The following is a 19,403-nucleotide window of genomic DNA, read 5'->3' on the forward strand; positions in this document are numbered from 1 at the left end:
TGCTGTGAATACAAAAAGCCAAGTCCCTCTTTTTTGTCTCATCTGTCTCTTTACTCATACCAGATACCTGGGTGTAAGGGAAACTGTTGATCACAGCCTGAACCTCTGATTAACCACCTGGTGCAAGCAATGAGTCAGCTGCAGGAGTACAGGTGAAGGTAATACAGCTGTGCTCCTGGAAGAGGTGGAGTTTGACTCCACCTCTCCTAGATCTCATTTAAGGGCTGACCATCACTAAGGTAGCATCTCTTTTTGGAGAATGCTCCTTTGTGGAGTTTTTATTGTGGGTCTCAATGTTGATAAGCATCTATTTCAACTGAAGGCCTCAGTGCTGGTGAGTCTTTATATATATATCTTAGATATACTGTGGCTATTTAGTTTGTAGTTACAGCTATATGTTAGTATTGTTCAACCTATACACTGGGATTGTATATTTCTATGGAGTATGGGACCCTTTTATCATCTAGCCATTGTCATCAGTCTCTGGTTTGTGTTTACCTTTAACTCTTATTTTCAGTATTTTGTGGGAACCTGGGGCTGGGTGTACTTCCTTCAATCTCTAGGTGTGCTAAATAGCTACAGGTCTCTGCACTTTGCTAGTTCCCGCTTTGTGTTCAGGGCCAGGCATGGGATATGTTTGAAGAAGTATGGCAGACTTTAGAGTTCTTTCTGGAAGTGTTTCTTCTGTGGAAAAAAAAAAAAAAAAAACAAACAACAAAAAATACCAAAAATGGCAGGTTACTGTAACCAAGAAATAAGTGTATATTGTAATTAGAAGGTAAGCTACCCTACACAGTAACATTGTCAATGTTAGGTTGTGTAGTAAAATGAAGTGAGGGCAGAAACTGAAATCAAGGGTTCTTCAATCACCTTATGGTGTAAGGTGATTATGGTTTAATGTCATAGTGGTGGGACAGTATGGGATGCAAGAAAAAACAAGTAATATATAATAGTAATATATAATAGCAAATATGTACTATGTGTAGCAAACAACAGCTTGGAATGTTAAAATTCACCTGTGTGTAAATTCCAGTGAGATTAGCTTGAGTTTATGAGTGTGAGCATAGAGGGCCAACTTTTGGGATCTGGAAAATGCTGGCCAGCTGTGTGTGATACTCCATACCTGAAACTAGAGGAGGGCTGCAGCCATGTGGGCTTATATACTTAGATGCCAGCGGTAGAGAGGATTGGGATCCAGAGGCTGTGTGTTGGGCAGGAAACCCCATGGTCTGTATGAATATATATTCCCTTAGTGGGATTCCAGCTAGGGAGAGGAGTAGAATAACGCTGTTGGTGTTGTATGTGTTTGAGTGCTTTGAGCGTCTGTCTATTAACTGTGAGGCTGGACAAGTAGATACATAGTATATATCTCTGCAATGTAAACATGCACTTTGTGTGTGCCTGTCTGCTTGAAATGCATCTTCAGCCTCGCTAATAGCTAAACCTGAGCTGATTGATTATTCCACTGAAATATTTGTTTTAAACTATAGAAAACTTTGCCTTTTTTTGTAATGTGTGGCATCCTGTAAGTTTGCTGCATGTTGTTAGAGTGCTAATATAGTATTCACAATATCTGCTCAATAGTCACTCAGTAGAGTCCATCAGCTTGCAGTCGGGCTGAACACACATTTTGTGACAGAAGCTGAATGAATGAAATTGCTCTGAAACACTAAATAATGGCTAGTAAGTGTTCTTATTTTCACATGCCTATTTTTTACTCCTTAAGCACCAAATTCTCTGGTTCCTGAGGTCTGCTGTTTCTAGGCTTCCTCCTAAGCAGTCACTCCACAATTGGAACTGTTCTATAGAGCTCCAGTCTCACTCACAGTTTTCTTTATTTTGTGAGGTTCTTGAACATTTATCAATGGTTAAATGTCTCAAGAAGTGAATTTGAATTTATATCACCCGGGAAAGCCTGAAGTGTGCAAATATAGGGAGGATGGGTCTCAAATTGTACACTCTCCTGAGAAAAGAATCTGCATGCAAGGCAAGGTAAGGAGGTACTAAATGGCTGTGAGGTATACTACTAAAGTGTTGATAGTTTGTCATTTACATGAAGAAAAGGCAAAATCGGTCATTTTCATTTTCATTTAGTGTTTAGATTAAATATAAATGCCTCTATCTCTCCAGCATCCTTTTGAATAGCAGTTGCTACACTACTGAAATCCCTTTCTCTTCTTACAGTCTGTTTGGACTTCTTAAGAAGATATTTATTAGCTACCCATTCCAAAGGGAACAGTTTCTCAATTCTAGGCTGTCTGTATAGAGATACAACTGCTTTATATCATTATTCTTAATATAGGTATTACAGTTTGTTAACAGCACTGATGTCTGATGGTCATGCAGATACCTGGCTCAGTTTGATATACCTGTGCAATGGTGTCAATTCGCAAAGTATTTTATGGTGGATACTATTTATCAAAGGTATCATGTGCCCATAGATCTGTGTGTGGAATGTTGATAGCATGAAAACAGATCTTGACATTGGAAATGCTGAATGATGTTGAATCATTTGTCTTTATTATGCCCTTATCTTAGGTATTAGGTGTTTATTTACAGTTAAATTCTTCTTACCGTGAGAAGACTATGAACAATTGAAGATTACTATATAATGTCTTTATGAATGTGTTCTTGCATCATTTTGTGATCTTTACCCTTAAGATTCTCATGGATATTATAAGAAAGGTAGTAGCAAACAATGGAAAAAATGGACCTGAGGACTTTGTGAAGACATACCTTAGTGTGAATTGAAGTGATTGAAAAATGCAAAAAAAAAAAACCCCTTTGCTTTATATCAGCAGTGTGACTAAAATTGAGCAAAATTCTAAGACTTTTCATTATTAATAATCACCCTTTAGTCAAGAAAAAACTTTCACTTGAATCTGTGTTGAGTTCTTCCTGAACAGAATTTCTGAGTCTTGGTCCTTTAAAGATGACTAAAGAAAAATCATTAATGAGGACAGAAATAAAAGAACTGAAGATGGTGCCCATAAATTACATACTTAAGTTTACATTACTTGTACAATTCAGCAAAAGACAATACAAAATAAGGTTAGGAAATTCATCCTGTATCCCAAAAGATATTTGATACCTCCAATGACAACAAAGCCCTGTTTATTCAAAATACTTTGGGAACATCAAAACATTAGAATAAGCAGGGCTTCAAATAAGTGAGGGAGTTATTGTATAAGTAAATCACACCAGGGGGACGTAACCTAGATTCAAAGGAGTGTGTTTCATATCAAAGGGTTATAGTTAAGTGGGATTTTAGTCTATATGAACAGATGAAATAAACAGCATGTGATGATTCAGAAAGCAAGAAGTGTCCAAATACTTTTTTTTTTTTAAGAGTTGAGAATGGAAGGTCAAAGTTGTTGCAACAAGTCTCACAGCAGGATACTCTTATGGACTTAAAATAACAATAATTACACCAAAAGGGTTTGGATTTTTGTTTGTTTGGTTTTTAAACTCACTGACCTCCTAGTTAGAATCATATGAATGAACTGCTTTTGCTCTTATTCCAGCCATGACACTGGCATATATTTTGCAGCAGAAACTGGAGATTTGTAATATTCAGGGAGCTGTTAAGTTATTTTCCCCAAAGCACAATGGAAACAAACTGCAAAACACATAAGTTGGGTCTTTTATGGGCAATGCTGTCTGACTGCTTGTCTTTCTTTTTATGATCCAGATATGGTTTATCTAAATATAATCACCTCTTCATCACCAACCTGAAGCCCTATAAAACACAAACTTTAAAAGCTGGTAAGTGTGAATGTAGGTAGGGATGCACATTGCTAATACAATTGCATGGATAATTTGGACAAACCGACAGCCCTGCACCTCACACCATGATGCCTCACCTCACAACAGCCTCTCCAGGCAAAGGAAAACCCCTGCTGCACAAGATGCAAGGAAAGAGTTCCAGAGATGTGTTCTTGACACCTGGTTGCCCTGTTGAAGACCTCCTAATGTTTTTGAGCCTCATACTTTCAGCCTCTGAAAGCATTTTGCCTGCAGCCCTCATGGCCGCTCTGCAGGGGGGCACAAAGCAGTGTGTATCGCCTCAGTGCTTTTGGCGGGAAGAGCAGGGTTAAGCGGTCGCCATATTGCCATGGCTGCTCGGAGGGCCTGTTGCACCCTCTCCTCTCCGCCTTGTGGCTTCATGCTCTGCCAGGCATGGGGAAATACCATCCCAGCACTGAGAAATATCAGGGAAAAGAGAATTTGTAGTTTAGCAAAAGTGAAATGAGAGTGGAGGAGAGTAAATGTCTGTGGGGTTCTGGAAGCTACTGTTGGTGCCCGTGGGGACAGTCCTCTCAGCAGCTGTTAGCAGGCAGCCCCACAGGGTGAGTGAGGTCTGAGGAGCAGTGTGGGGTGCATTGCTGCTGGGGTTTGATGGAAGGTGGCTCTAATAGCATACTTTGGAATTAAAGGTGGACTGTGTAGAGCAAAGCGGAGGAAGGTCAAAAGAAGCACTGGGCGTTTTTGTTTCCTGAGGGAGACGGGAGGACACCTTGGGGTTGGTTTAAAGTTTCATGCTGCTGGCCTGGTTTCCTCACATCTCCTCATCCCAGTAATTTTCTGCAACCTGTTGGATGGAGTTGTGTTGCTTGTGTTACAGGTACAGAGCAAATTTCTAGTGTTATTCCAACTTCCTTCAGCAGGTGATTTATGTAGTTACGGGTATATAAAAATACATCCTTTCTGTCAAAAAGAAAAACAAAAAACCCTGGAATAGTCACTAGTGTTTGCACTCAACTAGCAACATCAAGTGTTAAGGCACATCCAAGTTTTGTCCTCTTTACACTCTCATTCTTTTACAGGTTTGTTGTGGCTTTCCTCTATGATTGAAGAATCTGCTGTGCATTTCTTGGTTGCAGTTAAAAAAGGATATCCTGACCAGTTTGCTATCTGGAGCAGTGCAGAGAAAAGAAGGTAAAATGGAACTTTGTGAACTACTGGTTTCAGTTTAGTAGCCTTGGAGTCTGAAACTGCTGTATAGCTCTGAGTCCAGAAAGTACATAGGTTTGTGCCTAAGAAACTTCTTAAACCCTTAGGAACGTAAAGATGCATGTGTGTAGCTGGACAAAAGCAATGCAGGTTTCCTTACTCTTCTGGTATAGAGCCTATGGATGTATTATCTGTGGATGTATTATCTGTGGATCGGAGAATCCTTTCTATTCCCATTTAACACCTGGATTTTTTGATATAATGAAGACAGCGGCCATGCCATTTTTCATCTGTTCACCTAAGAATGCAAAGTCTGCTTGCTGCTATCAGGTTCAAAAGCACATCTGTCACTGAGTTCAAAAGCTACAGGATGGGCCTTGCTTTTCCTGTCATTTTATTTTTTCTTTTTGTTTCCTCCCCAAAGGCTCTCTATAAAGGGTAAAAACCACTGAAGATACAGGTCCTTCAGAATCAAACAGAATTAATGAATTTCTCAGGCTCGTTTTCTGAAGTAGGTTTTTTTTTTCCCCTTCCTATTTCCTGCCACATTCACATCCTTTATTCAGCACCATGGAGGTACAGCAGCATAGAGGGGTGTAATTCATAAGAAAGAAATTTGCGTGCTTGGGATTCGAAATAACACACTGCTTGATTATATTTAATAGTGCCTTATCGATAGGCTGATAAACTTGGGTGTTTGCCGTTGCTATTGATTACGATGCTCTGTAGCAGGCAGAAGCAGTAGCTGCTGCTGCTGATGGAAAAGAAAAGGTACTGGAAGGAGGAGGGGAGAAGGAGGTGGGAGACGAAGGGATTGGCTGCTCGCAATGTCCATCACAGCTGCGGGGCCCGGCTCTTCCGCTGCTCTAGCTCTGGCTCTCCCTTGAACAGCTCCTAGAGAGAACAAGGCGTGCGGAGCCCAGATCACCAGCATCATGCTCCTTGGGCTTGGATCGTAGATCCCCCCCCTCTTTGAACATTAAAATAACCGCTTCGCACATCAGCATCCCAGGCAGACCCATCGAGACAACAGGCACGTGAAAGAGAGAGAAAAGAAAGAGGAGGAAGAGAAAAATCTGCAACCAAGTGGACTAAAGCAAAAAGAAAGAGTGCTTGGCTTGCACAGCTGCAAAGTGGGAATTTAAAGAACTGCAGAGAAAAATTCCAGCTCATCAGCACATACACATTGCAGAATTAGAGATCCAGGTAGAAATGACATCAACAGGGAAAGAAGGCAGCGGAGCTCAACATGCACAATATGTTGGACCCTATCGTTTGGAGAAAACCCTAGGAAAAGGACAGACAGGTTGGTTCCTTTGCAGCAGCACCCGCACCAAGGGGAAGGTGCTGTAGCAGCCAGTGAGGTGCTGGGGATGGGGTATGTGAGGGATCAGTTTTTTCCCATTTGCTGATTTAATGAAGATAATATTCATAAAGGATTTTTTGCTTTATTTTTATTATGTTTTTTTTTCCTTTTTTTTTTTTTTAAAAGGAAGCTTTATGTGCATTACTTGTAATGGGTGTTGTTCTGGTGACGGAAAGAGTGCATGCGGAGGTAAATATAGATGATGCTTGTGGTGGATTTTCACATCAATTTCTTCTCTGCCCTACTTACAAGTCTTTTCTTTTTAATCAAATTATATTGAAATGAAAGGTTCACAGCCTGTAGTACCAAGGAGGAGGTGGTGGTGGTGGTAGTGGGGGAGTCACCAGCAGTATTTCATGACATCATGATTGAAAAGGGTGTAGTCCTTAAGGTGCAGTTGGTGTTGGGAAATATATACGGTATGTCTGTGGCACTGACTGCATTGGGCATTTAGCAAATATGGATGGATGAGCTGGTGGTTTTTTGTGTGGCATCTGAAATAAAAGAAAAAATAGAGGATCTGTAGCAGAATTAATTCTGGTTACCCTGTGTTTTTGTAGCAAGAATGAGGGGGAGGGGAGGTTATTTAATTATTTCTCTTAAAGCTTGTTTATGAGCTCACCCCCAGCAGATCTGCTTGAATGGAACAATGGTAAGAAATATTAAAAAGAGGAAACAGGGTGGAGGGAATTAGCAGAGAGCAGGTGCTTCTGCCCTACATGACATAATTAGATTCTCTAAATGCGTTAAAGATCTGGACTTGCTGTTGCTTGCTTGGATAGCATATTCACTTCAAGGGCAGGGGATTCTTAATTGGAAGGAAAACATCTAAAAGAAGCCCAAATGCCTTTTTCTTATTTATTTTAATTTTTTTGTAGTAACAGGTGCAGTAAGAAATGGGATCTGCCAAATTCACTGGATTGGGGAGAGCCCCCCTAAAAGTGAATTGAGTCTTGATGGTAATTCAGGGAAAGGGGAGATCAGTCATAGGGGGGCTTCTTTGGGCATGTGGGTATTAAGTGTTGTTCTGTACGGCGGGACAATAAAACATGATGCATTGTGGTGGGGTGGGTTTTTTTGTTGTTGTTGGTTTTGTGTATGCATGTTGGTTTTCTTTTTTTTTTTTTAAACCAGCCGAGCTTTGCCCATCTGTTGTCTAAAGGTTTTAATAGGCGTTTCCATCCCCAGCTGCTGCCTCTGCTCTGCCTGCTTCCTCATTGCCCTGCGTGGCAGCAGCTCTGCAGTCCGCAATTTTCTTAGGGACACAGTCAAAATCCAGATCTTTCTCTGTAAGAAGCAATGCTCTTCTGAGATGATTGATTATAACCCCCCCCATCTTTCCCCTCCTCTTCACAACCCCATAGCAACCGTTCAGAGACAAGGATGAGGATGACATTGTCTTCCAGTGAAAGTGACTTTTATTTGTATTTCTTTTTTTTAATCCTTTTCAGTACACCAGCTGCTAAAGGTAGCTTTCTGTCAGTGTTGTGGTTACCACCTTTATTTATTCTTTGCATAGCTCAATAAACCCTTATTTGTGCAGCTGTATTCTTACTAAAATCTGCTCTGATGATGATGATACTCCACCAAAAAAATGCAGTATGTTGGAAATGAAACTACCCTATTTCTTTTGGTAATCTGATTTTTTTTCCTGGATGCTCCAGGTGACCAAAGATCCAGCTGTGGATGACAAATTCATTTTTGTCTTCATCACCATTTCCTTTTCTCTTTCTTACCCTTTCAGCACCCCTCCTTCTCACGTCAAACAATTGTCTAATATTCCTGAAAATACTACTGCGTTAACCTTTTGCTCCAGATCTCATAGCCTGACGTTGTGGTCCTAAAGGGTTATCTGCAGCTTTGCTTATTTTTTTTTTCCCTCTCTGCTAATCTTCCTATCTTCCTCCTAAGTGATTAGGGATGTGGGGGTGGAGGGAGGAGAGCGTGCATTTAGAAGCTGCTGCTGGCCTCTGCAGTTTTTCAACCACCCGGACAAGGGTGAAAGTTTCCTTTTGCAGTTTTATCACATAACTGATCTTAATAGATTAGTCTTTGCTGTCTATGCATGAGTGCACATAACTGTACAATGTATGGTGTCACAGAAGCTGGAGGTGGTAGATGAGGGAGGGGAAGAAGAGAAAAGCTTAGAAGTAGCTGATGTCAGCCTATGTCTTCCTCGCTATATCCACTGTTGACCAACATAATAATGCACTGAGGTGAAATCTAGCTCAGTATTAAACATACATGGCTGAATATGGAAAGATGCCTTCTGGTATTCTCGCATTTTCTGTGCTAATCACATTTGCTAGCATGCAGAATGCCATGAACAGAGTGTGCTATGTAGCTGGTCCCCATCCTGCTTGTTTGGAAGGGTAAGCGAGCAACCTGCAGCATTTCAGGGAGATGACAACAAGCGCAGTATGAGGGCCTCGTTCACCATACTGTGTCGTCATGATGTCTGACTTTGAATTTGGGCTGAAGTGGCATATAGCTTAAGGAAAATAGTGACTGTAATTATTCCGTTTGGCGTTAGGGCTTGGAAGATTAGGAGGTAATACATTGGAATGCATATTTATTTTTTTTCTGTGGGGTGGGAAAGAGAAAAATTTTGCAAAACATAATCGTCAGTGGAAAGAAGGTCTAAGTTGTGTTGCTAAGTCCTATCCATTTTGTACTCATTCCATTTTCTGCAAGGTACTGATTATTTCAGGTATGCAGCTTTAGCTTTGCTCCCAGGTATATTAATATTATACGAATCTGTTAACCACTCTGACCAGCTTTTTCTGAGATCAAAAGAATGGTTTTTTGGAGTGGAGTGTGGGTTCATAGTTCAAGGCAGACGTAGTGAGGGTGCTGTGGAAGGGTAATGTGGTGGTGAATGGAATTCTAACTTGCCTGCTCTCCACGAAGTTCTCATTGATTACCTCCTTAATAGCTGAGAAAAATGTTTATCACCAGCAGCTCACTGGTCTCTGCAAAGAGGTTCAGGTGCTGCATCTTGGACATTAGTGAAACCTAATGACATCTGGCTGTGGTAAGGCTGACAGAGGAGGGGAGGCCTTCAATTCAAATTGGTGCGTAACAACTGTTGTTTCAAGTGTTAATTAGGATTGAAAATAAGGTACGCACAATTTGTCCTGAGTAGCAGCATTCTGAGCTGGTGTCTCAAGCTTGTTGAGGGTGACTGATTCCACAAAGAGAGGATGAAGACCTTTTAGTTGAAGTCACAGAAGGACTGCATCAGACAGAGCTGAAAGGTATGAGCTTATGCCTTTGCTGGTGGCAGCAGTGATAGAGGAGATATGGAAAATTGTTTTGAGTAACATGGCATAAGAACTTAATGAATTAAGAATTTAAGGATTTAACTTTCACTGGCTTGCTTGCTTTTGTATCAAGTTAAATGCTGAGTGTCTCCCTTGTTTGTGTTGTTTTTTTTGCAGTTGGATGGTTTTGATGGAGTAGAAGCAGCAGCATAATTTGATATTTAATATTATACTCATAACACTTTATTTTAGAGAAATGTTCGTGCAAAAGATTATTTCTGTGTATGTGAGTGTGTGGGGCAAGGTTGGTTTATGTAAGTGTCATCGAATTACCTTCTACTACAGTTAATTATGGAGGTTTCTGTTGTAATTAACAGTAATGAGGAAAAGGATGTGTGTCACGTTACAATAACACATGTGGAAACAGTGCACCTTAAGAAACCCCAATCGCATGTAAACATGAAATACTGCCTTAGTTATCTTAACTCAGACATTGCTTTATGATCTTTGGCATTGTAGTTTGCTATGGCACCAAGTCAATGCACAGTTGACTTCCAAAATGCTGTTCTGTCTATAAGTAATAAGAGACCAACTCTACATGGCTGTTATCCTATTAATTTCCAGGTAATCTTACAAGGAACAAATAATACTACTGAAACTTGTGTCACTTTGACAATATATAGGGGTTTCATTTCTGTATTGTATGCTATGTAACTTGCAGCTATTTCTTTTATGTATATCTTGCCTGTGTGAGCCATCAGTAAGGCGTTCAGCAGTATGCTGTTCAGTTATGTAAGAGATCATTACATTTGAGTCTCAGCAAATTCAGTAGTCTTTTATTCAGTGAGGCCTTGAACAGGATGTTTCATCACAGCTTTAACCACCTGTTCCTGTGACATCCTTAGAAACTGGAATTTATTTTTGTGTGTGTGTGTATCAGATGTGGTTGCAATTGAAAGCTTTAAATCTATCGGAAGAGTGTTTTGTAGACAGTGATTTCAGAAGCTTGTTTTGTGGTGTTTTTAAGTATGTAGGCTAAACAACGTGTATCATTTTTGTCCATACTACTATAATTTTTTGTCCCACAATGTTAGATACAGGGAGAATTCTAAAGTAGTTTTGCATTGTTCAGTTTAGTTGTCTAGATGAATGTATGGTTATTGATGTGTTAATCATTGTGGTTTTCTCCATGGCCTTTTCTTAATGTGTGTATTCATGTTTTCATCTATATTTCTAATTTCTTTATGAGAATCACTTCCAAAACAGTGAATCTGCACCTGTTTCCTTGATAGTCTGTGAGGACTTAACTGGTTAATTAACAACAATAGTAGAAATAGCAGTGTTGCTAGACATACAGTATTGCAAGCAGTACTGAGGGTTTTAGTAGTTTTAAAATAATCTTGTAGTGAAATTTTGCCAGGGTGATTAAGTCATAGTGACTTAGACTTAATGGATTTTCTAGTTAAGATTATGAATTTTCTGAGGTTTAGGAGCTCCCAATTTTAGGTACTTTTGTTCTCATTGTTCAAAACTACTGTTTCCCTGCGTTTATGATTAAAATAATAGTATTATTACCTTGGGAGCTGTGCCTTGTGTCCAGACTTCCAAGTCCAAACTCCTCTTTTCGGACTTGCACCTCTTTTCCATTGAAACTCCTTATTTGCTACAGTGAAAATATTTATGAACGTTTGTCCTTCTATGAGCTTCACGGAGGTATGTCATCTATCTTTTATCCTGGTATAAGCAGCAAAACTATCATGGACTTATTGAAACAGGAGTAGGCTCTGAATGTTTGTTTTCATTCATAGAGCGCAGTAAGCTTTCTCATCAGGAGTTGTTAGAGTTCAGATACACTGTCAAGTGAGTAAGACTAGATGATTATTTATATATCAACATTTCAGACATCAGCAGGAAATATGGAAGCAGTGATTTTTCAAATAGAATTCTTGTGCTCTTCAAGTGCCTTTCTTTCTGTCACTGTCCTGGTGTCACTGTGGTGGTAATAACTAACTCGGAATAGTAAGAGTGTTTGGAGAAATGAAAAGCATTTAGAAGTAAATTTGATTAAGAGAGGGAAATTTTTTTCTTCCTTGAAAATTTGTGATGGACAAATGTAGTATTTTAAATGAATCTTTATGGTTACTTTAATAAATTGCAGTGGAGCAGCTGGTGAATGTTTTGGATTCACTGTGTTTTGTTTTTTTTTATCGGTGTATCGCAAATTTACTCCATACATTTATATTTTACAGAGTCTTTAATGTTACATGCTTTATAGAGTTAAATAATAATTGCAGTGGCAGCAATAAGTGTTGATATTCCTTTCAAAATTAGTGGGTAGGTAATATGTAACAAATGTAGGTGATGAAAGCTTACTGAGCTTGAAAAGGAGTGTGAAATTTGGAATTAATGCCTTCTGAACTACTGGTTCATGGAAAAACCTACCACGTATTTGGGAGAACAGTCAAAGTGACAACAGATGGAAGCCTGGAGGTGGATTTCCAGAGTGGTGGAGTCAAGGCAGACATATAAATGGATGCTTAGGGAGTGATCTTCAAATGCTGTTAAGTGTTAACGTCCTCTGTGAAGTCAGTTGGTTCAGGCTGCTGATTTTAGTGGGAAGCTTATCAAGCCCATGATAAACAGGAAAAGGTAAGGGTGTTTTTATTGGTCACTGATTTTTCTGTTAAGAAGCATCCCAAAGAGATTTGTTGGTTTTGTTTTTATTGTAAACAAACCCAGAATATTTAACAGTCTTATATGATAATACTATTTGGGCTGCTCAGGTCATGCATTAACAGTACTGATTTTCTGCAGAACATCCATAGTAGATGTAGTAATGTAAATTTCTTGTAAATATTATTCATACTGAACTTTTAAACAGTTTTTATCTGCAGTGGCTGTAAATGTAGAGTGATTTATTTTAGTCTTTGTTGCAGTTTTTTTGTTTTGTTTGCTGTTTATTTGGTTTTTTTTTGCAAACAACTATTTTCATCTCCTTTCCTTGCCTCTCTTCACCCCACTTTCAGATTGATTGTACTTGGTCAGTATTCAAAGATGTGATTTATCCAGCAGACTACAGTCAAGAATACATGTTGCGTATGAGTATTGTATTCCACTTGGATGGTTATGCAAATACTTCTGGTATAAATGTTTGCAAGTACAGGCTCTGAAAATGTAGTTTTCCTGCATAGTTTGTCATAATTCCCATGAACATCCTTACTTAGAAAAGAGTTGTCCAGCAGGGTATTGTAAGGGAACTCTTATGTCACAGCTTGAACTGATGATTGAGCTCCTGGTGAAGGGAGTGGCTGGCCCAGGAGGTACCAGGCAAGCAATTTAGCTGTGCTTCCCACCTGACTGTTGGGGGTGGGCACAGGGAGGGGTCCCAGGATCCAGCCTTCCTGTGAGCATCTTCTGGATGGAGGCCACTTCATGTGGAGGAGTGTTTTGTAGCTGGAGATCCTCATCACCATCTGGGTGAGTTAACTTTTTCCTATATATGACATTCCTAATTACACTTTGCCCGATATCACAAAGAGCTTATCAAAAGCAATTTCACTACTTCCAAGGACCAACACAGGTATTTTCAAAACAGCACAAATCTGATTAAATCATACTTAGTTCTTTTTAAATACATACTTTTGAAAAGTATCAGTGTTGTTAGTAAACTTATTTCTTTTTGACTAAATCTGTTTACATATTAGAATCATTGCTGATAAATATCTAGTTTTTAAAAAGTAAGCTGCTGTGCAACTTCATTTCTTTAGTGCTTTTGGAAATTAAGTTGAAATTGAATTTAAGTGGAACAGAAGAAACTGTGTTGGTTCCTTTCATAAGTGCTCAAGTGGAGAATGGCTTGAGAGCAGCCCTCATGAGGAAAAATTAGGAGCCAGTTGATGAAAGATTCATCATAAGCTAGCAGTGTGCTCTTGCAACACATGCCAACCATATCCTCTTCATTGAGAGAAATGTGACCAACAGGTTGAGGGAGATGATTCTGCCCCTCTACTCTTCTTAAATTCAGCCTGGAGTACTGTGTCCAGTTGTGGTGCCTTCCCAATGCAATAAGGACATGTAGCTGTTGGAGTGGGTCCAGAGGAGGGCCATGAAGATGGTCAGAGGGTGGAGCACCTCCCATATGGAGACAGGCTGTGAGAGCTGGAACCCTTCAGCCTGTAGACAGCTCTAGGGGGACCTTATAGCAGACTTCCAGTACATGAAGGGGGCTTACAGGAAATCTGGGGAGGGACTTTTTGTAAGGACGTGTAGCAACACAGACAAGGGGAAACAGTTTTAAACTGGAAAAGTGTAGATTTAGACTAGATATTAAGAATTTCTTTACTGTGAGATGGTGAGACATTGGAACAGGCTGCTCAGCAAGGCTGTGGATGCCCTCTCCATGAAGGAGTTCAAGGCCAGGTTGAATGGAGCACTGAGCAATCTGCTATAGTGGGAGGTATCCTTGCCTATAGCAGGGGGGCTGGAACTAGATGTTCTTAAAGGTTCTTTCCAACCCAAACCATACTGTGATTCTGTAATACTCTATTGATATTGCTGCAGACTTTTTTGTCATAAAATCATCATTTGTGACACAGATGTCTGTGAGATTGTTGTTTTCCTATGGACTGTACTGTATGTTGTTTATTTCACAGTGACCTTGGGATGCAGTTTTCACAGTTTATTAAGCAGAAGTGTATATCAGCAACTGAAAATACTGCCAAGGACGTTTATAGAGGATACAAAATATAAGCATAAGAAATATAAGAAATGGGTAGGTTTGGCTTAATGTTAACATTAAGTTCTGATTGGGAGACTGAAATTGAAGAGCAAGGTGGATAGAAATAAGTACAAGCAAATCCAGATGTGTTCCCTTTGCACAGTAACCTTCAGGCTGATGAAAGCAGTTGATGTACTCAGTGCTGGGTTGGGTGGAGCAGAATATTTACTGTGAGTTGTCAGCAAAAATGGTTATAATTTTGAGAACATTATTTAATTATTTCCATAAGGCCACAGAGATTGTGATCAACTGACATAAACTGAAGCTGCCCTAAATTACCCTTTCAGAGTTTTAGTAGCTGAATTTTCAGTGCTGGTCAATTTGTGTTTAACTCTTATTGCTCCTTCAATTGGCTTTTTTTTTTTTTTTTTTGCATAAATATAGTAGCATATTTATTATTAGAAACTATTTTTCAATTCCTTCTTTAAACCTCATTTGCAATGTTGAAAGGGTTTAGTCTAGAAGGGACTGTTATTTGTTCAGTCAATACCAGGCTCTTCTACTTGCTGATAATGAGTGATTTAATAATTAAGGAATTTGGAAAAAAATACTTTATTTTTTCTGTTACTAAAGGAGTTTATTGCTGGTTAAGAACAAACAAAAGAACATTATAGAGATTTGTAACACTGGTAGTAAAAACAAACTGATACTGGGCTTAGGTAGCAATAGGAAGGGAAACAAACATCGTTGGCTGAAGATGTGTAAATGCCATCTCTATTATCTAAATGTACCAACACTAGGTGGAAATTGTATCTATAATAATATTTCTAGTGAAGTACTCAACTTTTACAGTTTAATAAGTGGATAGTAAACTGTTCTCAGGCATCCATTTAGTAAGTGCGTTTCTGGCTTCCTGCACCTACTTAACAAACAGCATGCTCTCTTTATATCCTGAGGCTATTGCAATTTTGATTTGCCATCTTTTGTGGTGTATGTTTAATGTTGGAGAAAAAACGTCTGTGATGTAATGTGTGTGTGCGTATATATACATATTTTTAGAAATGATATCTACATTACAGATGTATTAACAAGTTCTGCTTTTGCAGCATCATTTGTCTGTGTTTTCAGCTTTACGTGCTGTAATCTGAGTGCCTCTGTCACTTAAACATTAGGCAGTATTGACTGGAACAAAAATAATGGAGGAGCTCCTTTCTGGGTAAAGCAAACTGGCCTTGGCAAAAAATCTGTCAGTTTTCTGCTGTCCCTCTGAAGCCTGCTCTTGGACCTATACATTTAAGTGTGACAGAGGTTTAAGGGTGGTTCTTCAGCAGCATGTGAGAGCGCACCAGGCCTTTGTATTGACCCAGGGGTTGTTGGTGGAACTCCTTATCTTTTTCGTTAACTTTATTAGTTATTTTTGTGTGTGGCTAGCAATGCAAGTTTCTACTCAAATACTGACTTTCTAAAAATGAATGTTTAATTGGTCTTTGAGGTACCTGTAGACCTTGTTGGCTTCTCAGCCATATGATAATATAGTTCACAAGGAAGCACAGTAACTTATTTCTAGCTGATGTATTGTTTCCTTTTATTTATTTATTTTTAAACAACGTTCTGCTCTATTGAAGTTGGAGCTAGGCTACCACATGACTACGCGATGACAACAGTTTTACTGCATTTAAATTAAAACACCAGTTTAAGTAGGAAAAGAAGGCTTTAAGTTCTAGATCCTTTCGGTGTGAAATGGATTGCGTGACATTTAAAAACTTCTTGTGCCTTGTGCTGACTCATTGCCAGCTGGAGGTTGAGTTATTCATCTTGCCTGCTATTTGCCCAGAGTAAGCTTCATTAAGTGATGATATGGATTTCTTCTAATAACTGTGACTTGTCTCTAAGTTTAGTGAATTGATTTGATGCTCAGATTTCTACCTTATTGGAATCTCTTTGTCCCCACTGTTCCAAAGCTCTTGTCTTCATTTCAGGTTGTAGATGGTGGGTAGTTTCAGCTGTCGCATTGGGGAAATCTTATGTCATCAGATACAGGATTGAGCTACAGATTTCCTTTTTAAATTTGGACTTTGTGTTTTCCCTTTGGTTACCTTGCCTCCTCAACCTAGTAGCTAGTTCAGAAGTTAACATCCTTATCTAGAGGATGCTAGACATGTATTTGGTTCTTTCTTTAGCAGCAGTTTCCTAGAGTGAATTAGTGAAGGCCTTAGGAGGAAATTCTCAAAGAAGTTTTGGTGATGTTACAGTTCCATGACTGAGATCCTTTATAATTCCAGTTCTATTGTGATAAACGATGAGAAAAAAACTTCCATTTTCTTAATTCTTCTCAGAAGAGATTAAGGTTAAAATAAGTCTCTCCTTCCTTTGTGGGAGGATTTATACCTTTTTCCTCAGACATTCAGTGTGAAACATATGGACTCTTTGAGACTTTTCTTGCGCTTTCAAACCTCATTGAAACTGGTTAACTTATCCTATTGATATAGGAGGAATTAAAGACAAACAGCCTGAAGATTTTGTTTTCTTAAGAAATCAGGCTGAAGCAAAGCTGTTGTGAACTCTGCAACTTGAGTTGTGTTTAGTTTAGATAGCAATGAGATGCTGCTGTGGCAGGTTGAGTTTACCTGATAGTTAAGTATTTTTGCCCCTCAACATGGATAAGACTAACACCAAACTGAGATGGAAAAAATGATATTGGACTAGACTATGTTATGGTCATATTATCCACAATACTGTGAAAGTCTCCATCTTTGTAAGTTTCCTGTCTGCTTTCCGCTGCTGAAGCTGTACAAAGCAGGGACAGTGAGGGTTTGAAATCAGTCTTTTCTGTTTCCAAGCTGAGTTCAATGACTGGGCAGTGTGGGAAGAAGGGAGCCCTCCCTGTATTTCCTCCATGTATCCATTTTGGTCTAGTGGCAGTATTTGAAGTAGTCCTTTCCTGCAGAAAGCTGAGAGGGAGACTGAGAGTTGTTTGTATGTTTGCAGTGCCTGTCTGTACAAAAATGGTCACCATAGACAAAGCCAAGTATTATATTACAGCTTGGCAATGACACAAGTGCCATAGCCCTATTAAATGCAGGCATTTGTTTTTTTGAAAAGGCATGGCCATGAGTGGCACAGCTTTTAAGGATCCTTATGCTGTGTGAGCAGCAGCATTAAACAGCTTTTTAGTAGTTTTTGAAACTAGTTAAATATATGCCTTCTCCCTACCCCCCTCCCCAGAAACTTACCGCTCTTATGAATTTGTAAAGCTTGATGAAAATAGTAATTGTCAACAGGAAAGGTCTCTAAGTGTTTGTGTTGTAGGTTTTTTTGTTTGTTTTTGTTTGTGTTTTATTTTTTGTTGTTGTTTTTACTGTGCTGTGTTTCTTCTGGGTCTGTGGTTTATTTCATTGCTCGTGTTTGTGAAATTGCATCTCTTTTTGCTTCTGGTTGTTTTCTGATTGTAATGAGGATATTACTTAGTCAAATTCCCCACTCAGTTACATCTGTGCAGCCCCAGTGACTTCCAGGCCTTGCTCAAGTTTGTCTGAGAGGGGAGTTTGACCCATGACATGCTTCTCATTGACGATAGTAGAGGCAGACCTCTGGCAGTGTTCTAGTTAAGAACAGCCTAGGAATACATCTCTGTAGTGAATATTCAAGTGAATTAGAGCACAAAGTGGAATGACACTGCAAGTGAATTCAGTTCACATTTAAAATACAGGCACCGTGTTTTAGAAATTGTCTTTCATCTTTAAAGCAGATATGTTTGCTCACAGAAAAATTTAGGTAGACAAATAGTTTGGATACTTCAAGCAGTAATTCTCTAATATTCTGTCTTTCCTGACCAGTTTGCTTTGTCTTCTACATTCTGATATATGTTTAGTATTGCTGCACCTTTGCTAGGGACAGATATGACCGAACTATGAGTATAGTTGGACATTTGCCATCTTTTTACCAGGTGGCTCTTCCTTCTCAAAGGAAATGCTGCATACGTAGGTGTAATTTCTAGATTTGAGCTGCAATGCTGTCATCATCATTGCTCTTACCACCATCAGTTCAGGTGAATGACAGCTGAGAGCCTCTTCATCTTCACCAGTGTTTATTTGTTCTCAGTGTTTTGATGCCTGGGAACCAGTTTGTCCACAGATTGCTTCTCAAAAATCTGTGAAAAGATGGATTAGAATAGCAAAGTTAACTTAACATATTTGCTTCTTGAGTGTTTACTACCTGTTTCCATGAAGTCTACTAGAGAGGAGAAGCCCCGATGTGGTAGGCCTTGTTGTCCTCGCTGTACAGGTGGAAACTGAGGACATGCTAAGGAAAATGATTTTGATCAAATGATATGTTTATCTTGCAATCTGAGGAGCAATAGCACCAGTAGCTCACACTCTGTCTCCTGGCACAGGAAAATAGGTCACTGTAAGCTGTGTGAAGTTTTGCTAAGTCTACCTGAGGATGTGAGACCTTTGCTGTGTGCAGAAGTCTAGGCTTCCCCATCTTTACCTGATGATGTACTCAGACCATTTGTGTCTTTCTTATGCTCTATCATCAAAACCCTATCAACATCAAGGTGGTATGTCTGATGTGGATAATCTGTGTTTGTATACAATGGGCTATACAGTTAAAAGTGTGTATGATTTCACTGCAGGGTTACTTTTTTTCCTTCATTTGCTCAAAAAATGCTAACCTTGTGCTTTATCCTGTGAAGTTTTAAATCTGTGAAAGATTATTCTGTGCTCTCAATTCCTATTGGATTAAAGATACTCAGCTTCTCAAAGGATTGCATCCCTATTTGTACTCTATGCTCTCTAAAATACTGTTAAGTCCTAGACTGGCGATTTCTTGGGGAAGAGCAGTAGAGGCACTTGAACAGAGCCTGTTTTGTACATGTCTTCATGCGGTATAATGCAGATTACTCTGAAGCAATAACTATTTAGTTGTCACTGGCCCTGGAACGCTCCCCCACTGACTTGGGGTGGAGCGTCTGGTGAGTTAATTTGTCTATTTTTCATGATGCCCTGCTGTAAAACTAAGATAATGCTTAAGTTCTCCTTTGGGACTGGCAGGATTAGCCAGATAGCAGTGATACCATTTTAAAGAATAGGAAGCAGCATGA

The 19,403-nt window shown here is 39.3% G+C and overlaps 1 protein-coding gene across 8 annotated transcripts in view; it reads left to right on the forward strand.

Moving 5' to 3' along the window:
• Nucleotides 1-248: 248 nt before the first annotated feature.
• The window catches only part of BRSK2 (BR serine/threonine kinase 2), a 288,040-nt gene continuing 268,885 nt past the window's right edge, over nucleotides 249-19,403 (forward strand). For 6 of the 8 annotated variants that reach the window (XM_032444826.1, XM_032444834.1, XM_032444838.1 and 3 more), the window contains exon 1: nucleotides 6,166-6,259. In XM_032444826.1, the coding sequence (XP_032300717.1) occupies nucleotides 6,166-6,259 (94 nt within the window). Of the gene's footprint in view, nucleotides 335-3,691; nucleotides 3,766-4,826; nucleotides 4,939-5,844; nucleotides 6,260-19,403 lie in introns of those variants that run through there. The other 2 variants (XM_032444827.1, XM_032444828.1) reach the window with 2 other exon arrangements.

Source organism: Coturnix japonica, chromosome 5, assembly GCF_001577835.2.
Source record: "Coturnix japonica isolate 7356 chromosome 5, Coturnix japonica 2.1, whole genome shotgun sequence".
Lineage (NCBI taxonomy): Eukaryota > Metazoa > Chordata > Aves > Galliformes > Phasianidae > Coturnix > Coturnix japonica.